The sequence below is a fragment of the Harpegnathos saltator genome, unplaced genomic scaffold (assembly GCF_003227715.2).
Source record: "Harpegnathos saltator strain DR-91 unplaced genomic scaffold, Hsal_v8.6 scaffold837, whole genome shotgun sequence".
Taxonomy (NCBI): domain Eukaryota; kingdom Metazoa; phylum Arthropoda; class Insecta; order Hymenoptera; family Formicidae; genus Harpegnathos; species Harpegnathos saltator.
The window spans coordinates 223,857-244,929 of record NW_020230690.1 but is presented as its reverse complement, the minus strand read 5'-3'; the positions used below and the strand labels follow the sequence as shown (position 1 = coordinate 244,929).

General features: G+C 40.2%; 3 protein-coding genes across 3 annotated transcripts; 1 reads left to right on the top strand and 2 right to left on the bottom strand.

Annotated features, from left to right (window-relative positions):
• The first annotated feature begins 1,355 nt into the window (after positions 1 to 1,355).
• Positions 1,356 to 2,657, top strand: LOC112590500 (uncharacterized). Its single transcript, XM_025307199.1, has 4 exons — positions 1,356 to 1,406; positions 1,801 to 2,079; positions 2,151 to 2,360; positions 2,448 to 2,657. The coding sequence occupies exons 1-4, from the start codon at positions 1,356 to 1,358 to the stop codon at positions 2,655 to 2,657; spliced, it is 750 nt and encodes a 249-aa protein (XP_025162984.1).
• A 2,327-nt stretch (positions 2,658 to 4,984) lies between these two features.
• On the bottom strand, positions 4,985 to 5,351 carry LOC112590504 (uncharacterized). The gene has a single exon (XM_025307202.1). The coding sequence runs from the start codon at positions 5,341 to 5,343 to the stop codon at positions 4,996 to 4,998; it is 348 nt and encodes a 115-aa protein (XP_025162987.1). The 5' UTR covers positions 5,344 to 5,351; the 3' UTR covers positions 4,985 to 4,995.
• Positions 5,352 to 5,450: 99 nt separating this feature from the next.
• LOC112590503 (uncharacterized) lies at positions 5,451 to 6,962 on the bottom strand. Its single transcript, XM_025307201.1, has one exon. The coding sequence runs from the start codon at positions 6,601 to 6,603 to the stop codon at positions 5,467 to 5,469; it is 1,137 nt and encodes a 378-aa protein (XP_025162986.1). The 5' UTR covers positions 6,604 to 6,962; the 3' UTR covers positions 5,451 to 5,466.
• Between the last annotated feature and the right edge of the window lie 14,111 nt (positions 6,963 to 21,073).

Genomic DNA, 21,073 nt, shown 5'->3' with positions numbered 1-21,073 from the left:
CGCTGCCACAAATATTATGTGGATGAGAGTATAAAGTCTGTAAAACTTATGTTGCATGAAAGTAACGTTGAGAAGAAACAGTATATCGATGAGAAATAAATGCTGTAAAGCTTCTACTGCATGAGAGTAACGTTGAGATGAAGCAGTATGTAGATGAGAATGAAAAAATTGAAGGATTGGCTGGAAGATCCCGGAAAAAAAATATATAGAGCATAAATAGCATTCATGAGAACATAGACCAAATTTTAGACTGGACACGCTCAGAGATAAAGAAATCAGCGGAAATATAAAAGTAGAATATATTTTTACCTGTGTGTCCCCTTCGCTTTCGAACTCGGAAAGTTAAGTTAAGTTGGGTTTTGTTACAACGAATTGGAGATCGCAGGGAAGAGAAAAGAGGTGGGGAGAAAGGAATATACAACATTTTTATAAAATAAATTCACATTTTATTTTTAAGTTACATTCGTAGTTTTGCAAACACTCGTAGCATTCTGCGTTTGTTATAATCTCGTGTATAATTTCATTTAAATGAATCGTATCAATTCACGGAAACAATATTAAAATATGTGTCTAAAAATTGTAAATTTTTCATTTGCCGTCGTACATTTTCCTCGATTTCGCGATATTATCAACGAGCGTCCGTTTTACGAAATCTTCGTTTACACCTTCCTTCGTGAGATTAAGTTCTATTTCGCCTACTAAAATATATTTGCAATTACTCACAAGACGGCAACCGCTTGTAAATGTTCGTATCTAGCATCGATACATTTTGTGACAGTTTGCAGACCATCGAAAGATGTCTTCTGCATTATAATATTCTCCGTATACAGCTTATGCTTCTTCAGCGGCGGTTGCTTCAGATGCGTAGACTCCTCCGATGTCTTCTTCGCAGGTCCGCTCTCGTCCAGCATTTTTCGCTGACTCACCATTACAGCTCGTGCACCGTACGCTGAGGTAAAGTTGATGCTGATATTGTTGATGATGATAGGGTTGGTGTATTCTTATTTTCCCCACACAAATAAGAATTTGCAGAGGGTATAATATCTTTAAACTTCTCCCACGTATTCAAATCAAGGAGAATTCCTGAAGACGTGTTCCCCATGATCCTGATCGTTGGCTCAAATGGACCCATGTCGTACGTGGTGCGCAATCCAACCTGCATCCTCTTAGTGTCCGAATTGTTGAGCGCGTACGTCGTACATAGAAGCATGTTACGGTCGTTTCCCACTTCTGTAGAGAGACTGCTCGTCTTTTTCGACGTCTTCTTGAGAGCGGTGTCCACGTTAGCGCCGAACATTTTTCTTCCAAGGACTTGTTAATAACTTGTAAAGAACTTGTAATAACGAGAACTAGCTATGCTGCAAGTAGGAGCAACGAAGCTTGAATGCTTCGCCAGTCTCAACACCGTATGTCTTTCCCCGTAGAGAATAGAGAAAGTAGTGGGGATGGTGATGCGCAGACGTAAAAGGTCTACAATTACTTATCTTTTTCAAAATGATAAGATATAGTTTTTATATTTACTTAGAATGGAGAGATAGACTACTGTATCAATACCATAATTTTAGACTGGACACGCTCAGAGATAAAGAAATCAGGGGAAATTTAAAAGTAGAATATTACAGTTAAATTGACATATAGTATCAACATAGCGAGAGACGGATCATCACAAGCTGCAATGGCGAAGCAATCATCAAAATTTAACAAAAAGAAGAAAAGTTCAGAGAAGCAGCTCATCGGTAACGAAAAGCATCGGTTGGTGGAGGAGTTGCACGCTCCAGTGAGAAGATATTTTCTCCGTAGACCGTCATAGTGCGCGGATACGATGATCTTTGGCAAGCTGACTTGGTAGAGATGCGTCCTTACTCGCGATTCAATAGAGGCTACCACTATATACTCACTATTATCGATGTGTTGAGCAAATATGCGTGGGCTGTACCGATGAAGAGCAAGAGCGGTAAAGAAGCAGTGGCAGTGTTCGCCAGGATATTTCAAGAATCTGGAAGATGTCCGAAAAATTTGCAAACGGACCAGGGAAAAGAATTTTATAATGCGGATCTGCAGAAATTCCTTAAAAACACGGTATCAATCATTATTCTACGTACTCGGTAATGAAGGCATCTGTTGTGGAACGATTCAACCGCACGTTAAAGAACGACATGTGGAAAATGTTTACGTTGAATGGAACATACAAATGGATCGACTCGTTACCACACCTTATCATGGAGTACAACACACGGAAACATCGAACTATCGGCATGCGTCCTATCGATGTGACACCCGAAATCGCTGATAAGCTCCTACACACAGTCTACAACAACGTAAAGATCGCTGCGCCTGCGAGATTCAAAGTGGGTGATCTGGTACGCGTGAGCAAATTCAAAACCATCTTTGAAAAAGGCTATACACCGAATTGGACAACCGAAGTGTTTAAAATCGTCAAAGTGCAGATAACTAATCCAGCGACCTATCTGCTCGAGGATTCTCGCGGAAAGTCTATTGCCGGAGGATTTTACGAATACGAACTGCATCGCGCTGCTAATCCTGACGTTTATCTCGTGGAAAAGGTGTTGCAAAAAAGCGGCGACAAGGTTTTAGTGAAATGGTTGGGGTTTGATAATTCGCACAACTCTTGGATACACAAAGAAAATGTATTGTAACCAATTCTTTGTTATAAACACTTTTATATTACAATATCCTATTATAAACAGCTTGTAATAAACCATCTTTTATTATAGTTAACAATATTTCTTACAAACAAATATATGTACAATGATCGCTTTTCATTTTACAATATACATATATGCACAATGATCGCTTTTTAGTTTACAATTGTATCCTGTAATGTCCCCATGGTAAAGTGTCTGTTGAATTCGGTACGATATACCGTTTGTCATCATACGGACTCAGAGCAGTTTTCAGTTCGGAGACGGTGTAGACTTTGTGCATTTTGGATCGTATGCATGACTGACGACGTTACTTTTTGACCTCATCTCTCAGACACTGCATATAATCATCAAACGTTATAGTTCGCGCTACGACATTGGTCTTCACACCTTTCGCCTTCTTCGTGTCATTTTTGCTGTCTACCTTTAGCGCGTACATCTTTGCTCTGAGCCCGACGAATTCCGTCATAATCGCTCCGTTATTTTCATCTTTCATCAGACCTGGTACCTTTTTGTTGACAAGTGGTATACCGTACGCATTATCAGCGGGATAATCACTCGTATCAAACTTAGAAATATCACGTTTCATGTGCTCGAAAATATCATCGCATTGGATATGGTAGATTAAACTATCAGTATCGGTGTACATTACTTTACATCTGTTCTGATACAGAGGAGACATGTACTCGTGATGAAATTCGTACAAGCAGATCTTGGATATGTCAAGGATACACATACCCACATAGATCGGCTTGTTGAATTTCACCTCAAGTTTACGTAGCTCAACGGCGATTAAATTTTCCGAAAAGACACTTCTGCTATGAAAATTTGGTCTCGCAATCTTTGCTTCAGCACCGTATCGTCCATCCCATTTTGTCAATAGTTTTACGTCTACGTGATTGCGAACGTTTTCCATAGTTTTACCGAACACCGTGTTGTTCATCAATTTGTACAAATTTTTCTCGAAATCGTTTGTCGCGCGTGTTCTAAACTGCGTATTAAGTTCGATATAATCGCGGAGCCATGAAGATTGAGCAAATTTGAGTATATTTGAGTGTATCTTTCCAATACGAAGACCGTGACGCGTGCACTGCTGCAGGTTGCGATAATGAATCACATAACGCTGCTTATCGCATAAGGTTACGAGAAGCTTGTCCTGCTTTTTGTTTGGCGGTTTGCCCCGCGTCGGACAGAACGGTAGGTTAGTGTGTGCGTCGTGCAGATGTTGCGGATACTCTAAGTCAACCTCCAGAATGTAACCTATAGGTGAATCTAGTGCGATTGATGATACGTCGAAATTCGATACATCATCGACCCATCGAAATTCGGCGTATGGCAACTGTTGACACATTGCCCAACCATACAAATTATTTACATCGAAGTACATCGAGTATGATGATGGTTGCAATGGATCGTAAGACTGCATGTACTTGTTATTGGCTTTTGCATATCTACCGGAACATTAACTGAGGCCACCGCGAATATCGCGCTCGATGAACATGACCATATCGATATCAGTGAGCAGTTCGAAATTAACGCCCGTATGCTTCAACATAGCATCCCACGTAAAATCAGGCAAAGTGTAATAATACGCGGGATCTAACTCATAACTTTTGATACAACTATTGCGGAAATTTTCAAAAATATCGGCCAGCAACAAGACATCAATCTTCAGATACAAGTCGCTATATTCACCTAAAGTTTGAATGGCGAACCGTTGCCAGATGTTCGTGGCGTGCGCGTAATCGCTCTCAGATACCGTGTCACCCGTCAACGAATTGTAAAATGACTCGTGCGGCGGTAAACACCGATCCTGCAGCTTGTCCGCGCAATCAAGGTATTCGTACGGAAAGACCCCCTTTCGCGTCAATAAATTAAAATCCTTGTCGGACAAATTTGAAAATTCGGACCGAACAATTTTTAATTTGTCGTTGTCGAGAAAAGACGCCAATTTACCGAGACTACTACTGAGAAATTTGTACGAATCGATGAACCGCAATTGTATACAATTTTTCCATTTATTCTTACTATCCATCATGTTTCCTACAGTCTTTGTAAATGAAATATATTTCTCTTTGGTTATCGGTAGTACAGTGATTGAACCTTCGAACGCGGTTGCTATATCTTTGATGATAAAGTGTGAATCATAACCGGATAAGTTGTGAAAGACCACGGGAATGCAATAACTGTCTTGATAATTTAGATTGCAATTGGAATGCGCGGGACCTCTGTACCGTCCAGTCAGGTGGCAATGATCGGGCACGCGTGTATCATCCTTTGCGAATGATTTCTCGCACACATGGCACAGCATAGCGTTTTGAAATGTCTCCCACTATTCTTTCGACAAAGTTTCCATGAGGACATTTGCGGACAAAATATCCTTTACACGATGTGCCAGTTCTTCAAGTTCTTTGACAAACCATGAGATGCAATCCCGATCGCGACGACATCGATACGCGGATAATGACTCGTCGTAGGAACATCGAACGTAATATGCTATACTAAATACGCTATGATGTTGATACGCATACGAACTCGTTTGTTCTTCCCTCGGTGTCTTCTCCAGGATGCATTCCAAGTCGGCGTAAATTATAAACGGGATCCGCTCCTTCCTGCAGTAGTTGGTGAAGCTGAGCCATTTGTTGTCATCGTTTGGCAAGATGATGGCACAGTTATTCATTTTTTGACAGTCGACGGTATGGTTCTCCAGCTTCTCGCTCGAGCTGAAGTAATGTAGACATCTGGAAAAACATTATTTGTTATTAGTATATGTCACATTATACATTGCGTTCTTTGTGTATACTTACCGGTCGCAAATATGTTTTTTGTGTTCCTTTTTGCTCAGTTGTGAGCTGACGAGTCGGGACAAATTCTTGATCCACGCGAAGTGCCCAGTGTTATCATCATCTCGCGGATCTGGGATATGCAGCAGGTTGACATGCTTCTCCATTTTCTGTTCCGTAAGACGTATAGGTGCGACCACGTTTCCTTCTTTCTTTGTCGCGTTGTCATATCTCTTCTCCACACTATAAATGTTGACCGAGATATCGTTCAACCGTTCAAACTTTTTAATTTGATTTATGCGCATTGGAAATTCAATGTCCTGCATATTCAAAACCGATGTATAGTGTGGGTACGAAGATTGACGATCTGCGTGTTTGTCGGCTGGACATAACGCTGCAACCACTGCCCATGCGAAACATGCATTGTCCATAGATTGCACGTTGATTATAGCCCGCTTCATTTTTATTTCGCGCGGTAACTCGATATGACATCTCGAATGTAATGGATTGTACTTGTTAACATTAACGGTCAGATTGAGTATGCGCGAGAGTGTCCACCCGCTATCTCGTTCCTGAAATTCTTCCATGGACGCTAAGGTGGGTTCGATAACACGCATCGCGAACCAATTGTCTAGATCGGATGTGAAAAAAAGTTCAACGTTCCTCGTATTAATGCTCTTGTTCGCGCGTTTATTACCTGCCACAAATTCACCGTTGAACACAGTATTCACTTTTATGCTACCATGTCTCTTCATAACGCTTCGCACATGCTCGAGCACGATATTCTTCACATCTTGGAGGAATCGAAGAGGGTCGATATAGTCTGTATTTACAATCGCCCCGGTTGATATGCGACTATTGAACGCTGTATCGATTTCTCGCCAAACAAGTGTCGAATGTCCGGCACCTGCGTATACAAAACGTCTGCGCAAAGTATTTTTTAAACCCTCGAGTTGCGCTATACGAGCAACCATCGAGTGCGCTGAACCAACCGATAGTCGTGGTTGTTTGGCTCGGCTATGCTGTTCCAACGACTCGAGACACTCGTCGCACTTTTGTTCCCATGCGAGGTATTCGTCTAGCGAGCCTAATTGAGCGGCCTGGTTCTGCAGTTCACGTTCTACGGTTGATAATGATGATAATGATGATTCTGCCATTTTTCTAGCAAAACGTTGTAAACACACTGTAACTGCGCGCTTTGCTCGTCTTCGACTAAATTATAGAATATTCTGCTTTGAACATTTTATAGCCCTTAACTCTTTCATAAATACATGCCATTATCAAAATTCGGGAAACTTCCTCGACGAACTATTAAACACATTCCTGAGTCTTAAACTCATATCAACTCGTTGTGGACTTTGCCTAAGTGTATGCCTTTCTTTATCTGATACAATAATAGACTTATAGACCTATGATTGGTATCAGCAGTCTGGCGTCCACTCTGTTTGTCTTCGACTAAATTATAGAATGTTCTGATTTGAACTTTTTTATAGCTCTTCTGTCTTCCACATGCGCACACACACGCACACACACACATATCGTTATTACATTCTTCCTGCTTCTTTTTATCTTGTATAGTGTATTGGATGAAGTTTTTGTACCGTATATAAGAATTCTGTTTTAAATATGTCATATTAGTGCATACATATTGGACACAGATTACATGGTGTTATTTGGTAGACGGGGTTTCTACAGTTTGAACAAAATACACCATCAATCACATCGTGTCTTTCGGTGATGTGTTTGCGCACTGCAAATATTTCTGTAACTGTATCGCGAACGCCATCAACAAAACATGATGTGCAGAACCGTAAATTGTCTCCAGAATTATATGAAAAATAAATGCAACACACTTTTGTTTGGCCACTCAAAGTATTAATTTCTGAAACTTCCAATTTCTTCACTTTTTCATTCACTAATTGATTACTATTGTCACTATCATAATTACTATCATCCGTGAGTATATGATTTATATCTTCTTCGTCTTCTATTTCTTCGTTTTCTATTTCTTCGTCTTCTACTTTTTTGTCTTCCATTTCTTCGTTTTCTATTTCTTCGTCTTCTACTTCTTCATGCTCTATGTTTTCACGATCCATACTGAAAGAGCTCTGACTGGTAAATACACACAAAATTAAATCTATATGCTTCACTTTTGCCACTCTTCTCGTTATTATAACTCCCGGAAAAACCTAGCCAAAATAGTCATATCTTTACATGATGCAGCACTAAATGCTTCACAGGCATCCTATGATAAGATATGCATACCTTTCTTTATCTGATACCACAATAGTACTTGTAGACCTACGATTTGGTATCAGCAGTCTGGGAGGTCGACGGCTGACAAAAATATTTTGGTCAAAATGTGATATTGTAATACACAGCACCATTATATTGCAGCGTTTACAAATTGTAATAAAAGTATAAATAAATTACTTTGTTATATATTATGATACATCTTTTTTACTTTAGACCAGATCCTTTCTTCCAACTTCCCCTTATCCCCTTTCTTAGGATTTTTTATGTTAATTATGTTAATTATATTGATAAAAATACCTATAGATGTTTGATAGACGTTCGATAGACGTTCGTGAGACGTTCGTGAGACGTTCAATAGACATTCGAGAGACGTTGGAGAGATGTTCGATATGTAACTATTTCGGTCAAAACATACTAGTTATTTTATATAAACACTGTATATAATTTCAGTTCGCTGTATATTATTTCAGTTTGATAATTACGAGGGGACATTTAAAACACATTATATGACATTTTTTCTCGTGACGTATGCATGACATCACGGTCACCATCTTGCGTGACGTCCCACCACATTTTTTTTCTCGTGACGTATGCGTGACGTCCCACCATGAGTTTTCCTTCCCCGCGCGACGTCATACCACGCGCCCTGAGTTCCCCGCTTCCCCCGCACCCCCCTCAGCACTCCTGGGTTAGAACCGGCCTAGCTATTCTACTTTGGATATTATACGCGTCGCGTGTTGCATCGCACATCGCGCTGACTACGAGAGCCATTGGTTGCGTTCCGATCATATTCACTACGCAATGAATATCGGAACTCAGGCTACTATAGCGTAGCTGCGTGCGTTATTGCACCTGCGCTCTTTAATCTGACGTGGGCGTGGACAACCAGGATTCAGGATTGGCCGCTTGACAGCTAAGCGCGTGCAAGAGCGGAGAGATTTGTTCATTTACAACCGTCGCAAAAGATAGACGTCTTGCAAGTTTCCTTCGCGTTAACTGTGATTTGCCTAGTCAGCCTACTATACATATAGTTAAATAAGTATTTATCTAATAATAGGAGTTTACTGTGTGATCTCCGGACATGAAGATTATCCCGACAACCAAACTGTTTCCAATAATTAATCTCCTCCCTTATGAAAAAAAATCCTCAATTTTGGGTATTAACACTCAAAAAACGCTTTGGGTATTAAATACCGATAAAAAAACGCTCAACTTTGAGTGTTATATACCGAATAAACGCTCAATTTGTGTTATTCCGGGTGTTTCAAATAACTGGAGTCACCCGATTTTTTCGTAAACACGACATTTTAAAGGAAAATGTTTCAAACAAAAGTTGTAGGGCTTCAAAATGTCTATTTATTGATGCTATAAATTTAACTTTGGGATGATGATCTTGAAAACCCTAGTCAAGATCAACATAAAAATCGTAAACGGAAACTCCAATTTTTTATTACACCGTCTTTTTCTACCAATTAATTTGAACAACTTTTGTCTGAAACATTTTCTTATTTGCCTAATATTTTTGACATATTTAAGGATAACTAGGTAACTTTTTCAACATTTAACTTACGATATCTCGTTAACTATTCGTCGAAAGAAAAAATAGTATTAGACTTTCTTACTTTATTTACTATCAGGAATATATTACTATAATAGTGCCCTAACTTTTGTTAACTTATCGACCATTGGAAATTTCAAAATTATTAAATTAATAAAAATATTAATAAAAGTATAAAAGTATATTAATAAAAGGGTACTATTATAGTAATATATTCTCGATAGTAAATAAAGTAAAAAAGTCTAATACTATTTTTTCTTTCGACGAATAGTTAGCAAGATATCGTAAGTAAAATGTTGAAAAAGTTACCTAGTTATCCTTAAATATGTCAAAAATATTAGGCAAATAAGAAAATATTTCAGACAAAAGTTGTTCAAATTAATTGGTGGAAAAAGACGGTGAAACCAAAAATTGGAGTTTCCATTTAAGATTTTTATGTTGATCTTGATTGGGCTCCTCAAGGTTATCCTAAACTCAAATTTCTAGCATCAGTAAATAGATTCTTTGAAGTCCTACAACTTTTGTTTAAAACATTTTGCTCTAAAATGAGGTGTTTACAAAAAAATCGGGTGACCCGGATGGTCTGAAACATTCGGTACAATGAAAAAACACTCAAATTGAGTGTGATCTCGGATCATCATTTGAAGGTTATACCCAAATGAGGGTTAATGTTCAACGAAAACCCTCAAAATAACATCCAAGGAAACTCTCAAAATAACACCCAAATAAAACCCTGAAAAGGAAACCATGAAATTAAATGCATCCAAATTTTGCAATAGACGGCAATACACACAAATGAAAGCATATGTTCGTGAAATCTTTGTTTATTTGTTGTTTTCACTTAAGATCTTAAAAATAAGCCATTGATCGAATAAATAAATAGGCTAAATATTGTTACGTCCTGGAGGAGGGGCGCAACCTTTTCGTTCGCAGGAAAGGCGAACCTCGTTCGTACTCGCGTGTCAGGGAACGGGTCAGGAACCCGACGGGTCCCTTTACTCGGTCACTGACATACGACGAGCGGTCCGTTTTTCGGTCAAGGACGTGAATCTTTTTACCGGGGATAGGACCATGAGTCAACTGTTGGAAGGTGGGGTGATTTTGAAATTAATTGATGGAAATAAATTAATAGCAAATTTATTAAAATAAGAGTGACAACAAAATGATATGCGGCGCGGTTTATTACAATTTACTTGAATGATGGTGTGTGTATATGTATGTGTATGTGTGTGTGGAATAGAAGAAGAAGGAGTGGAAAAGGGAAGGAATATGAATAGAAAGTTAGTCGGGTGAGGGGGAACGAGAGCGGTCAGGAGAATTTAAGGGAGTGGATAATTCGGAAAAAAAACGGGAGAATACGATATTGAAGGGGTAGAAAGAATGGAAGCGCGTGTAGGAGAAGAGGGAGGACTAAAGGGTAAGCGTCGGAGTAGGAAAGGGGGTAGGAGTGTCCGGTCTGGGTGATAATCAGTTTCGAGTAAAATATTTATAATGGATCGGAGATATTGCAGTTGGTGTTCGAATTCATAAGGATCTCTAATCCCGTACACCGTCTCGGAAAAACGAAGGACTCGTTCGATGGATACCACGGAATGATAATAATGGCCCACTAAAAATGAATTTCAATAAACGGGTGGAACCAATAAATAAGGGCATAAAAAAATAGAACTTACTGCTGACTCCTGTTATCTGGGAGGTGAACAAAAAATGAAAGTTGTCGTTTAGTAGCTCCTGCTCGGTAGGTTGGGTTGTGCTCGCACACTTCCTTCCGGTTGTCCAATTATGACACAAACACTAGTGCTTTTTCCTGACTTCTTTGAATATGCACAAACTCGGACATATGAATCTTGGAAATACTATCTGAATATTTGAATGCCCGGATCTTTTTTGAATCTGAAACTGGAATACTTGAAATCTGACTTCTAAATTCTGAATGCTCAAAAGCAGAATATCTGAGTGAGAGTGTGTCTGCCTTTTCCTGTCTCTCAGAGTGTCGCGGAGGCGGATTACCGCGGTTTTTATACCGATGATCGGAGGCAGAAGCTATCAGGGTGGGTAGAGAGATGGCCTTTGAGGAAGGAGAATTGGTCTTAGTGGGAAAAAGTCTCAGCCATTAGAAATTAAGGATGAAGTTAAAAGACATCATGTGAGGAGACGGTTAATTTTTGGAGATATGAATATGGAAGGGCTAAAGGGTGGAGCGTGAGTGTCTCATAGTTTTAGGTGGATATGATATGATTGGCTGAATGGATTAGGCGCGACAAGCGTGGAGGTGGTAGATTCTTGTGAGATAGAGGAATGTATACAAGTAACCGGATGGAAAAATTAAAATGCCGTAAATCAAGGGTTGAGATAAGAGTTTATAACCATCAGTGAAGTAGGCTTTGTTGGTTGACTGATAGGGCACATATGGTTTTGGATTGGGAAGATGTAAGTTTCAAGTTTTAGAGCAGGGATGCTCTGAGTTGCTTTGTTTTACTAAAGGTTCGTTAGCGCAGAGTTTCAAATTTTATAGCTAGGCTGACAGACACACTTGGCGAGCACTACCCAGATATAAACCTTCGACGGGGACGTGTAGATTTTTACAACAGGGCATTGTTTCCTGTTATGAAATTTTACCGAATCGCCTTTTATTTGGCGTGACGGCTGTTCGCCGATGGGTCTGATGCCTATTTTATATTTACCATATATACAGGGTATATATATACAGGTATATATATACAGGTATATATATACAGTACTGTATATATATACAGGGTGGACCATTTTAACCTTTAATGGAGAATAACTCGACCGGTGAGCGAAATAATGAAAAAAGTTTCATACAAAAGTTGTTGGACAAGAAGGGGGACGTATGACCATATCCTTGAATTTGACCTTGAGTTTGACCTTAGGGGTTATTTGAAGGTCCAATAACATTTTTTAAATGGAATTGCCTATTTTCGACCCCGGATTTGGAAAGAGCGGGAAATTTTAGAATAGGATATGGTATGATCGATAAGATCAAATGTCATGTTTTGAGGTCATTTCAAAGTCAAAAGGAACTTGTACGTGTATTCATGCGAAAATCGTATCTGTATACGGGGATTTCTAAATTATCTTCTACACTTAGCATTACCCAGAGACAACGACGTGGACGTGGTAGAATTCTGCCTCTTTCGGGGTGCTTGTTTAGAGTGAGTCCCCTTGCCTCTCACTATGCATACTTTGCTATTGTTAATCTAGCTATTCAAAAGGTTTTCGAAAGTTGCACCGTTAGCATTTATGCAATAATTGAGCCTTCTTTGGAAATGGACCACTGTGCTGAGCAAGACATTTCGTGGAATCGCTTCACAAGCTCGTCTTATGCGATTTTCCATATTGTTGTTCCATTGTTGTTGGTTCTTCTTTGAAAACAACTTCTTTCAAATAGCCCCAGAGATAAAAATCGAGTGACGTCAAATCAGGAGAACGAGGAGGCCATGCAATCGGACCCTCTCGACCAATCCATCGGTTCGGGTACCTTTCATCTAAAAACCTCCTGACTGTACGTGCAAAGTGCGGTGGTGCACCATCCTGTTGGAAGAACATCCTTCGCCTGGTTTCCAAGTCTACGTTCTCCAACAAATGAGGCAATTGGTCTGTGAGCAAATCGAGGTACGTATTTGCATTCACAGTACGTTCGAAAAAGAATGGACCGACCAAGTATCCATTAACAATCCCGCACCAGACATTGAGGCTCCAGCGGTGTTGATTGTCAATCGCTCTATGCCAGTGCGGATTGGTATCGGACCAATAATGGCAATTATGCCGGTTCAACTCCCCTGTGTTCTTGAACGTCGCTTCATCGGAAAACATCACAAATCTAAAAAAATTAGGGTCCCGATCGATCTGCTGTAAGGCCCACCGGCAGAACTCGAGGCGTCGATCAAAATCAAGTAATAATTGAGTTTTATCTCAATGAACAATATTTATTATACTAGCTTTATAATAATTATTGTTATAATTATTATTATCAATATTATTTTTGGGCGGATAATGATAATAATAACAATGATAACACTATTTTGTATTCTCAGCGAATAATTCCTTACGAGTGAAAAATGTAAGCATTACTCGGAAGCGACGTGGACATATTGTCTTTCTCTGCGTGCTCCTACCGGCCACATGTGAATGCCACAGCACTTTACGCTCAGCGCTTTCCGAGGAGACGACATCCGTGTAACGTGACGATCAGAAATTTGACCACGAGGGCACGTACTGGGCAAATGACACGTCAACGTCGTCATCACGAATATGACGAGAATGACGTTCGAGTGCTGACTATTTTGGCATCGGTCTACCTCGATCCTCATATTTCGAGCCGTAGATTGGAGGTATCCACAGGAATACCGAAGTCCACAATCTTGCGAATTTTGAAGGATCGGAAGTACCATGCTTATCATATCACTTTGACCCAAACATTATTATTATTATTACCTGCCGATTTTGATCGACGCCTCGAGTTCTGCCGGTGGGCCTTACAGCAGATCGATCGGGATCCTAATTTTTTTAGATTTGTGATATTTTCCGATGAAGCGACGTTCAAGAACACAGGGGAGTTGAACCGGCATAATTGCCATTATTAGTCCGATACCAATCCGCACTGGCATAGAGCGATTGACAATCAACACCGCTGGAGCCTCAATGTCTGGTGCGGGATTGTTAATGGATACTTGGTCGGTCCATTCTTTTTCGAACGTACTGTGAATGCAAATACGTACCTCGATTTGCTCACAGACCAATTGCCTCATTTGTTGGAGAACGTAGACTTGGAAACCAGGCGAAGGATGTTCTTCCAACAGGATGGTGCACCACCGCACTTTGCACGTATAGTCAGGAGGTTTTTAGATGAAAGGTACCCGAACCGATGGATTGGTCGAGAGGGTCCGATTGCATGGCCTCCTCGTTCTCCTGATTTGACGTCACTCGATTTTTATCTCTGGGGCTATTTGAAAGAAGTTGTTTTCAAAGAAGAACCAACAACAATGGAACAACAATATGGAAAATCGCATAAGACGAGCTTGTGAAGCGATTCCACGAAATGTCTTGCTCAGCACAGTGGTCCATTTCCAAAGAAGGCTCAATTATTGCATAAATGCTAACGATGCAACTTTCGAAAACCTTTTGAATAGCTAGATTAACAATAGCAAAGTATGCATAGTGAGAGGCAAGGGGACTCACTCTAAACAAGCACCCCGAAAGAGGCAGAATTCTACCACGTCCACGTCGTTGTCTCTGGGTAATGCTAAGTGTAGAAGATAATTTAGAAATCCCCGTATACAGATACGATTTTCGCATGAATACACGTACAAGTTCCTTTTGACTTTGAAATGACCTCAAAACATGACATTTGATCTTATCGATCATACCATATCCTATTCTAAAATTTCCCGCTCTTTCCAAATCCGGGGTCGAAAATAGGCAATTCCATTTAAAAAATGTTATTGGACCTTCAAATAACCCCTAAGGTCAAACTCAAGGTCAAATTCAAGGATATGGTCATACGTCCCCCTTCTTGTCCAACAACTTTTGTATGAAACTTTTTTCATTATTTCGCTCACCGGTCGAGTTATTCTCCATTAAAGGTTAAAATGGTCCACCCTGTATATACAGGGTGAGTCAATTAAAGTGTTACAGACTTATATCTTGGAAATGAATAATTTTAGAGAAAAATATTTCAGACAAAAAGTTGTATGGTGTCAAATGGGACATAAGAAGGTATCATTGATTAGACCTTGATTAGCCATTTAAAGGTTACGTGAAGGTCACCAACAATTTTTCAAATGGAACACCCTACTTTTTTTGGCATATTCTTATAACGTATTTAAAGAGCTTTCCAAAACACTACAACAAAGTATTTTTTTGTTAAGTACAACCCGAGTTATGAAGCTTCAAAGTTGCAGTACCGCCGGCATTTGCATTATCCAAAGTGTACCACGTGGAGGTTGCATGGGCGGATTTACACCTCTTGTGTGCGTGCGTGAGTGTGTGTGTATGTGCGTGCGTGTATTTGTGTGTGTGTGTGTGTGTGTGCGCGCGCGCGCACATACACACACACGCACGCACGCATACAAGAGGTGTAAATCCGATCGTGCAACCTCCACGCGGTACACCTTGGTAATGCTAATGCCGACGATACTGTAAATTTGAAGCTTCATAACTCGGGATGTACTTAACAAAAAAATACTTTGTTGTAGTATTTTGGAAAGCTCTTGAAATACGTTATAAGAATATGCCAAAAGAAGTAGGGCGTTCTATTTGAAAAATTATTGGTGACCTTCCCGTAACCTTCAAATGGCTAATCAAAGTCTAATCAATGATACCTTCTTATGTCACATTTGACACCATACAACTTTTGTCTGAAATATTTTTCTCTAAAATTATTCATTTCCAAGATATAAGTCTATAACACTTTAATTGACTCACCCTGTATATATATATATATTTATTGTGACGTTTATTTCTAAACGCCAACAAATCGCCGTCGGTCCGCGCGTCGTAGTCCCACACACCAAACGACACGCTAAGTTGGGCGCCAGGTGCGGATAGCCGCAACGATCACCAACACAAAAAAACACCCGAATGACTGCAACGCGAGAATCCGATGGGACCGGTAGCTCCTCGAGATTTTCAGTCGGTAGTAGGGGAGGTTCGGTCGGGAATCCGGGAACGGGCGAGGAAACAAAAGAATTCGGTGTTCTAATCGTTAAGCCGATTTATTTTGTCTTGGTAATCGACATGCTCTAAAACCCCGCAGGCCGGTACAAATACTCGTCGCGTTAATTCCGCGGAATCGACACTGCTCGCTCGCACAATAAGTTTGCGGGACACGACACGAAAGCGAAACACCGAACAACTAGAGCAGGTGGACAGTCTTACAATCTCGGGAACCTCCCGGCGGCGTGGCGTCGACGATCCTCGGGCGGGTCGGTCCGGGATTGAGGTGGAATGCAGCTCCACTCCTCCACAAATCTTGCCTGGCTCGATGCCGCACGGCACTGCACAGCACTCGCTATTCCCTGATCGGGATCGGAACTTTCGGAATGTGCGGGCGGTACGGATTTCTTTTTGACCGTCGGAACACCAAAAAACGCTTCTCCTACGACTACGAACGGTACTCTCTTCGGCGAGCGGAAAGCGGTTCGTCTCGTCTCGAGTCGAAAAATGGATCTCGTCTCTTCGAGGCCAAAATCGAATCTGTTTCTTCTTTTAACGGAAAAACGGAATCTCGTTCTTTCGCTCCGTTTTTGCGAGGGGGTTCTTCTTTCTCCGTTCCTCGCCTACTCCAGCGATACAGCAATCCTTCCGCGGATCATTGTTGTCGTTCCGCGGAACAGATACTTCATCTCGCTCTCGCTTTCTCTCTCTCTCTCTCTCTCTCTCTCTCTCTCTCTCTCTCTCTCTTTGTTTCGCCCGGGGATCCGCGCGCCTTGTCTTCGGCGATCGTGTCATACGTCGGGAGCGTGATCGCCGGTTTCCCGTCTCCTTCTTCCGTGTTGTGTCTGTGGCCTATGGAACAACAAATGCGGCAGCGGTAATACTTTTCGGGACGACACATAATTCGGTAATAGAAACGAGAATCGAGAGCAATCACCTGACGTGCCAGAGTCTGGTCGAGGGCGATGTCCCCCTCATCCTCTTGATCCTCCGGTCCTGGCGGTCGGCTCGGGAGGTCCAAGGGCACAAAACTCGGGGGCGCGAGACCGTCGCACCTGCACGCTCTTAACACTAATTTCTACTTAAGTCGAGGGAGGCAACTCGGCTTCACTCCCCCCCGCAAATCTCGCGCGATAATCTCCCCCCCTGCAATTCTCGCGTAGGGACCGAGAGTTCGCACTGTGACGGGCGCCTCCACGGCCACCACGTCACAATATATTAAACAAAAAGGTAAAAAAAGGCATCAAGTATACGCGCAACGCGTATTTTGTTATACAGAGTGTCCCAAAAGTAACGAACCACCCTAATCACTTCAGTATTGAAGTTTCAAGGAAAATGATCTGAATAAAAGTTGTAGGAATTTAAGTGAGCTACCTTATGATGACCTTAACTTTGACCTTGACCTCTATTTTCAAGCTTATTTGAAGGTCAACTTGCGTTTTTTAAATGGAAACTTTTATTGTTTATTACATTGTTTTTTCTACTAGTTGAACTAACTTGAACAACTTTTGTCTAAAACATTTTTCTATTTGTATAATATTCTTTTAGATATTTGTGGAAAACTTTATAACTTTTTCAATATTTAATTTACGATATCTCGCTAATTATATGTCGGAAAAAAGTGGTACTAGACCTTTTTACTCTACTTGGTCTTGAGAATATATCATTATAATAGCGCCCTGACTTTTGTTAATTTGATGATTTTAAAATTTCGAAACATCAATAAATTAATAAAAGTGAAGGCATTATTATAGCAATATATTCTTGAAATTAAATTAAATAGAAAAGTCTTGTACCATTTTTTCCTTCGACAAATAATTAGCGAGATATCGTAGGTGTTCACGCGGTCGCGTTCTCAGCTCAGAAGTTGACCGCTATGCAGAGATTCCGGTATTGCTCAGCGCTGAGCAACGAGGTCGATGGACCGATGGGGATAGGACGCCAAGACAGGGAGACAGTCCCGAGATCCACCAAAAAAAAGACGGTTTAGTCAAAATCCGTTTCAACTATTTAATTCTCAACAAAACTTTAAGCACGCTCGAACCGAGTGACCGCGGGCCTTACAACAAAAAACAAAAAAAAACGATGACAATAAACGGATGAATTCCGGCACGAAATCCAAGAACGGCGCGACAACTTCGCTATGTTGCAATCGGCGCACGAAAACCTGACCAGCAGATTCAGGCGTCGAGATAAACGCACAAGATAGGCTCGATTGCCGGTTAGAAGCACACAGGCCGAATCCTCGCGCGATTAGCCATTATATTCACGGCATGATCTCAGCGGTCGAACTTTCGAGAAACAGGTAAATGTGTCGTAACGAGACCTAAATAAACATAATTCAAAATATACAGATACACCGAGCTGGATCGACAGCTATTGTTCGTCTGTTTATATTTGGTTGGAATTGATTGCTGTGACACGATTTCAATAAACGGCTACAGTAACCGACATCCGAGAATACCCGGCCAAGGAGCAAGGATTCGGTCGAATTTTCAGACTGAACGTCATAGAGCTCTTGAACAGTAGGTTAGATATTAAAAAACTTATCAAGGTTTCCTGAAATATCTCAAAAAATATTAGGCAAATAAAAGAATTTTCCGGACAGAAGTTGTTAAAAATAACTGGTAGAAAAAGAAGATATAATAAAAAATATTGGGCTTTCTATTTAGAAAAGTTAAGTTGCTTTTCAACTGACTTTACATACACATTTCAAGGTCAAACTAAGGACACTGTGGTACGTCCCCATTTAAACTGTTAGGTGTACAACTTTGCGTCCGCCATTTTCCAATAGATGGCTTTAGCGGTAAGTAGTGGTCGAAATAAATAGATCATAGACGTCATGCAATAAACTTGGGCATCTGTCAATATAACCCCATAGAAACGTTAGTCGATTTGTGTCTGCATCATAAAGTTATTCTCGATTGAAAATGTCAGTTTACGAGCTAAATTCTCGTCATTTGCGGGAGGTTCTAATTTTCTGCCTCAATATGAAGAAATATGCGGCTGAGGCTCATCGAATGCTCTCAAACACTTATGATGAGGCCGCTATTAGTGAAAGAATGTGTCGTAATTTCGTAAACGTGAGTAATTTCAACGCTTCAAGAACAATGTTTGTCACGTCCAAAACTGGCATAGCGGTGGAAGAGAGAAGGTTTTAGAAGATGCAGAATTGGAGGCGTTACTTAATGAAGACTCGTGTCAAAGTCAAGAAGAATTGGCACGATCATTGGGAATGACTCAACAAGCAATTTCAAAACGTTTCAAAGACATGGGAATGATTCAGAAGCAAGGAAATTAGGTGCCGTACAAGTTGAAACCAAGAGATGTTGAACGGCGTTTGTTTGCTTGAAAGACAAAGAAAGAAGGAATTTCTGCACTGCATTGTGACTGGGGACGAAAAATGAGTTCATTACGGTAACTCCAAGCGCAGAAAATCATGGACATATCCCGGCCATGCTTCCACGTCGACGGCCAAACCGAATATTCACGGCTCCAAGGTCATGCTCTGTATTTAGTGGGACCAGCTCGGCGTAGTGTATTATGAGCTGTTAAAACCGACTAAAACAATCACAGGCGATCGTTATCGAATGCAATTAATGCGTTTGAGTAACGAGCATTGAAGGACAAGCGACCGCAATACAACGAGAGACACAACGATAAAGTGATTTTGCAACATGACAGTGTTCGACCCCATGTTGCGAAAGTGATCAAGACATACTTGGAAACGTTGAAATGGGAAGTCCTACTCCACCTGCCGCATTCTTCAGACGTTGCTCCCTCTGACTATCACTTGTTTCGATCAATGGCATACGGTCTGGTTGAGCAGCATTTTCGGTCTTATGAAGAAGTAAGAAATTGGATCGATTCGTGAATCGCTTCAAAAGATAACCAGTTTTTCAACGCGGGATTCGTATACTGCCCGAAAGATGGGAGAAAGTAGTGGCCAGTGATGAACAATGCTTTGAATCATAAATGTATAATCAGTTTTACAATAAAGCCTCGAATTTCGGAAAAAAATGGCGGAAGCAAAGTTGTACACCTAATATACAACTTTTATGTAAGACATTTCTTTCTCTAATGCTTTGTTTTTGTGATATTTCGCATTATTAACTTAAATGATCCACCTTTTATATGCACATTCATGTATCTAACATTTTTATTTTGTGTAATAAGTCGCATATTATGTCATTAAAATTAATTCTCTTGCATATTGCATGTATGAGGAAATAAACATAAGAATGTTATTAAGTACAGCGCAATTGAAGAGAAATAATATAATATCTATCTACAACGCGGCGCTTATAGTACGATAATATCATCTCGTTTTTTTTTTAAATTAATCATGATCATATTGTATTATTGTACAGAGTGGCCCACAATACAAAGTGTACAAAGTGTTACAAGTCCATAACTTTAAAAATATTTATGAAATCAAAAAATTGTTTATAAGAAGTTTCATATATTCGAGAGGCCTCTCTAACTACATAAACGTAAAATCGCTCCCGCTTCCCCTTTAAGGGGGGATGGGGGGGGATGGAACTTTATAATTTCAAATGAAACTCCCAATGAAATGTTGCATATTTGGATTCTACGGATAAAAACAAGTAAATTTTATCTGAAATATTTGTTTGAAAAATGCTTCTATCAAAAGTTATAAGCATTTAAACTGTAGCGATTTCATTCATGATTGAACTCCATTGACACAAAGTTCGCGATACAACAAAAACAAAAAAGACCTTAGAGTACATACTTGATGATAACCAAACGTAACATAAATAAACACATTTATCGGGAAACGGGTCTGTGATCTGTATGTACGTTTCCCGATAAATGTGTTTATTTATGTTACGTTTGGTTACCATCAAGTATGTACTCTAAGGTCTTTTTTGTTTTTTCGTTGTTTTTTTGTTTTTTGTTGTATCGCGAACGCAACTTTGTGTCAATGGAGTTCAATCATGAATGAAATCGCTAACGGTTTAAATGCTTATAACTTTTGATAGGAGCACTTTCCAAACAGATGATTCAGATAAAATTTACTTGTTTTTTCCCGTAAAATCCAAATATGCAATTTCGTACGGGGTTCTATTTAAAATTATGAAGTTACCTTCTCTCCCCTTAAAGGGGAAGCGGGG

Coding starts and splice junctions, on each gene's coding strand:
- LOC112590500 (XM_025307199.1), top strand. CDS start 1,356: ATGCTGCAAGTAGGAGCAACGAAGCTTGAATGCTTCGCCAGTCTCAAC. Junction 2,080..2,150: donor AGAAATTCCTTAAAAACACG/GTATCAATCATT, acceptor CGCACGTTAAAG/AACGACATGTGGAAAATGTT. Junction 2,361..2,447: donor GATTCAAAGTGGGTGATCTG/GTACGCGTGAGC, acceptor GTCAAAGTGCAG/ATAACTAATCCAGCGACCTA.
- LOC112590504 (XM_025307202.1), bottom strand. CDS start 5,343: ATGAATAACTGTGCCATCATCTTGCCAAACGATGACAACAAATGGCTC.
- LOC112590503 (XM_025307201.1), bottom strand. CDS start 6,603: ATGGCAGAATCATCATTATCATCATTATCAACCGTAGAACGTGAACTG.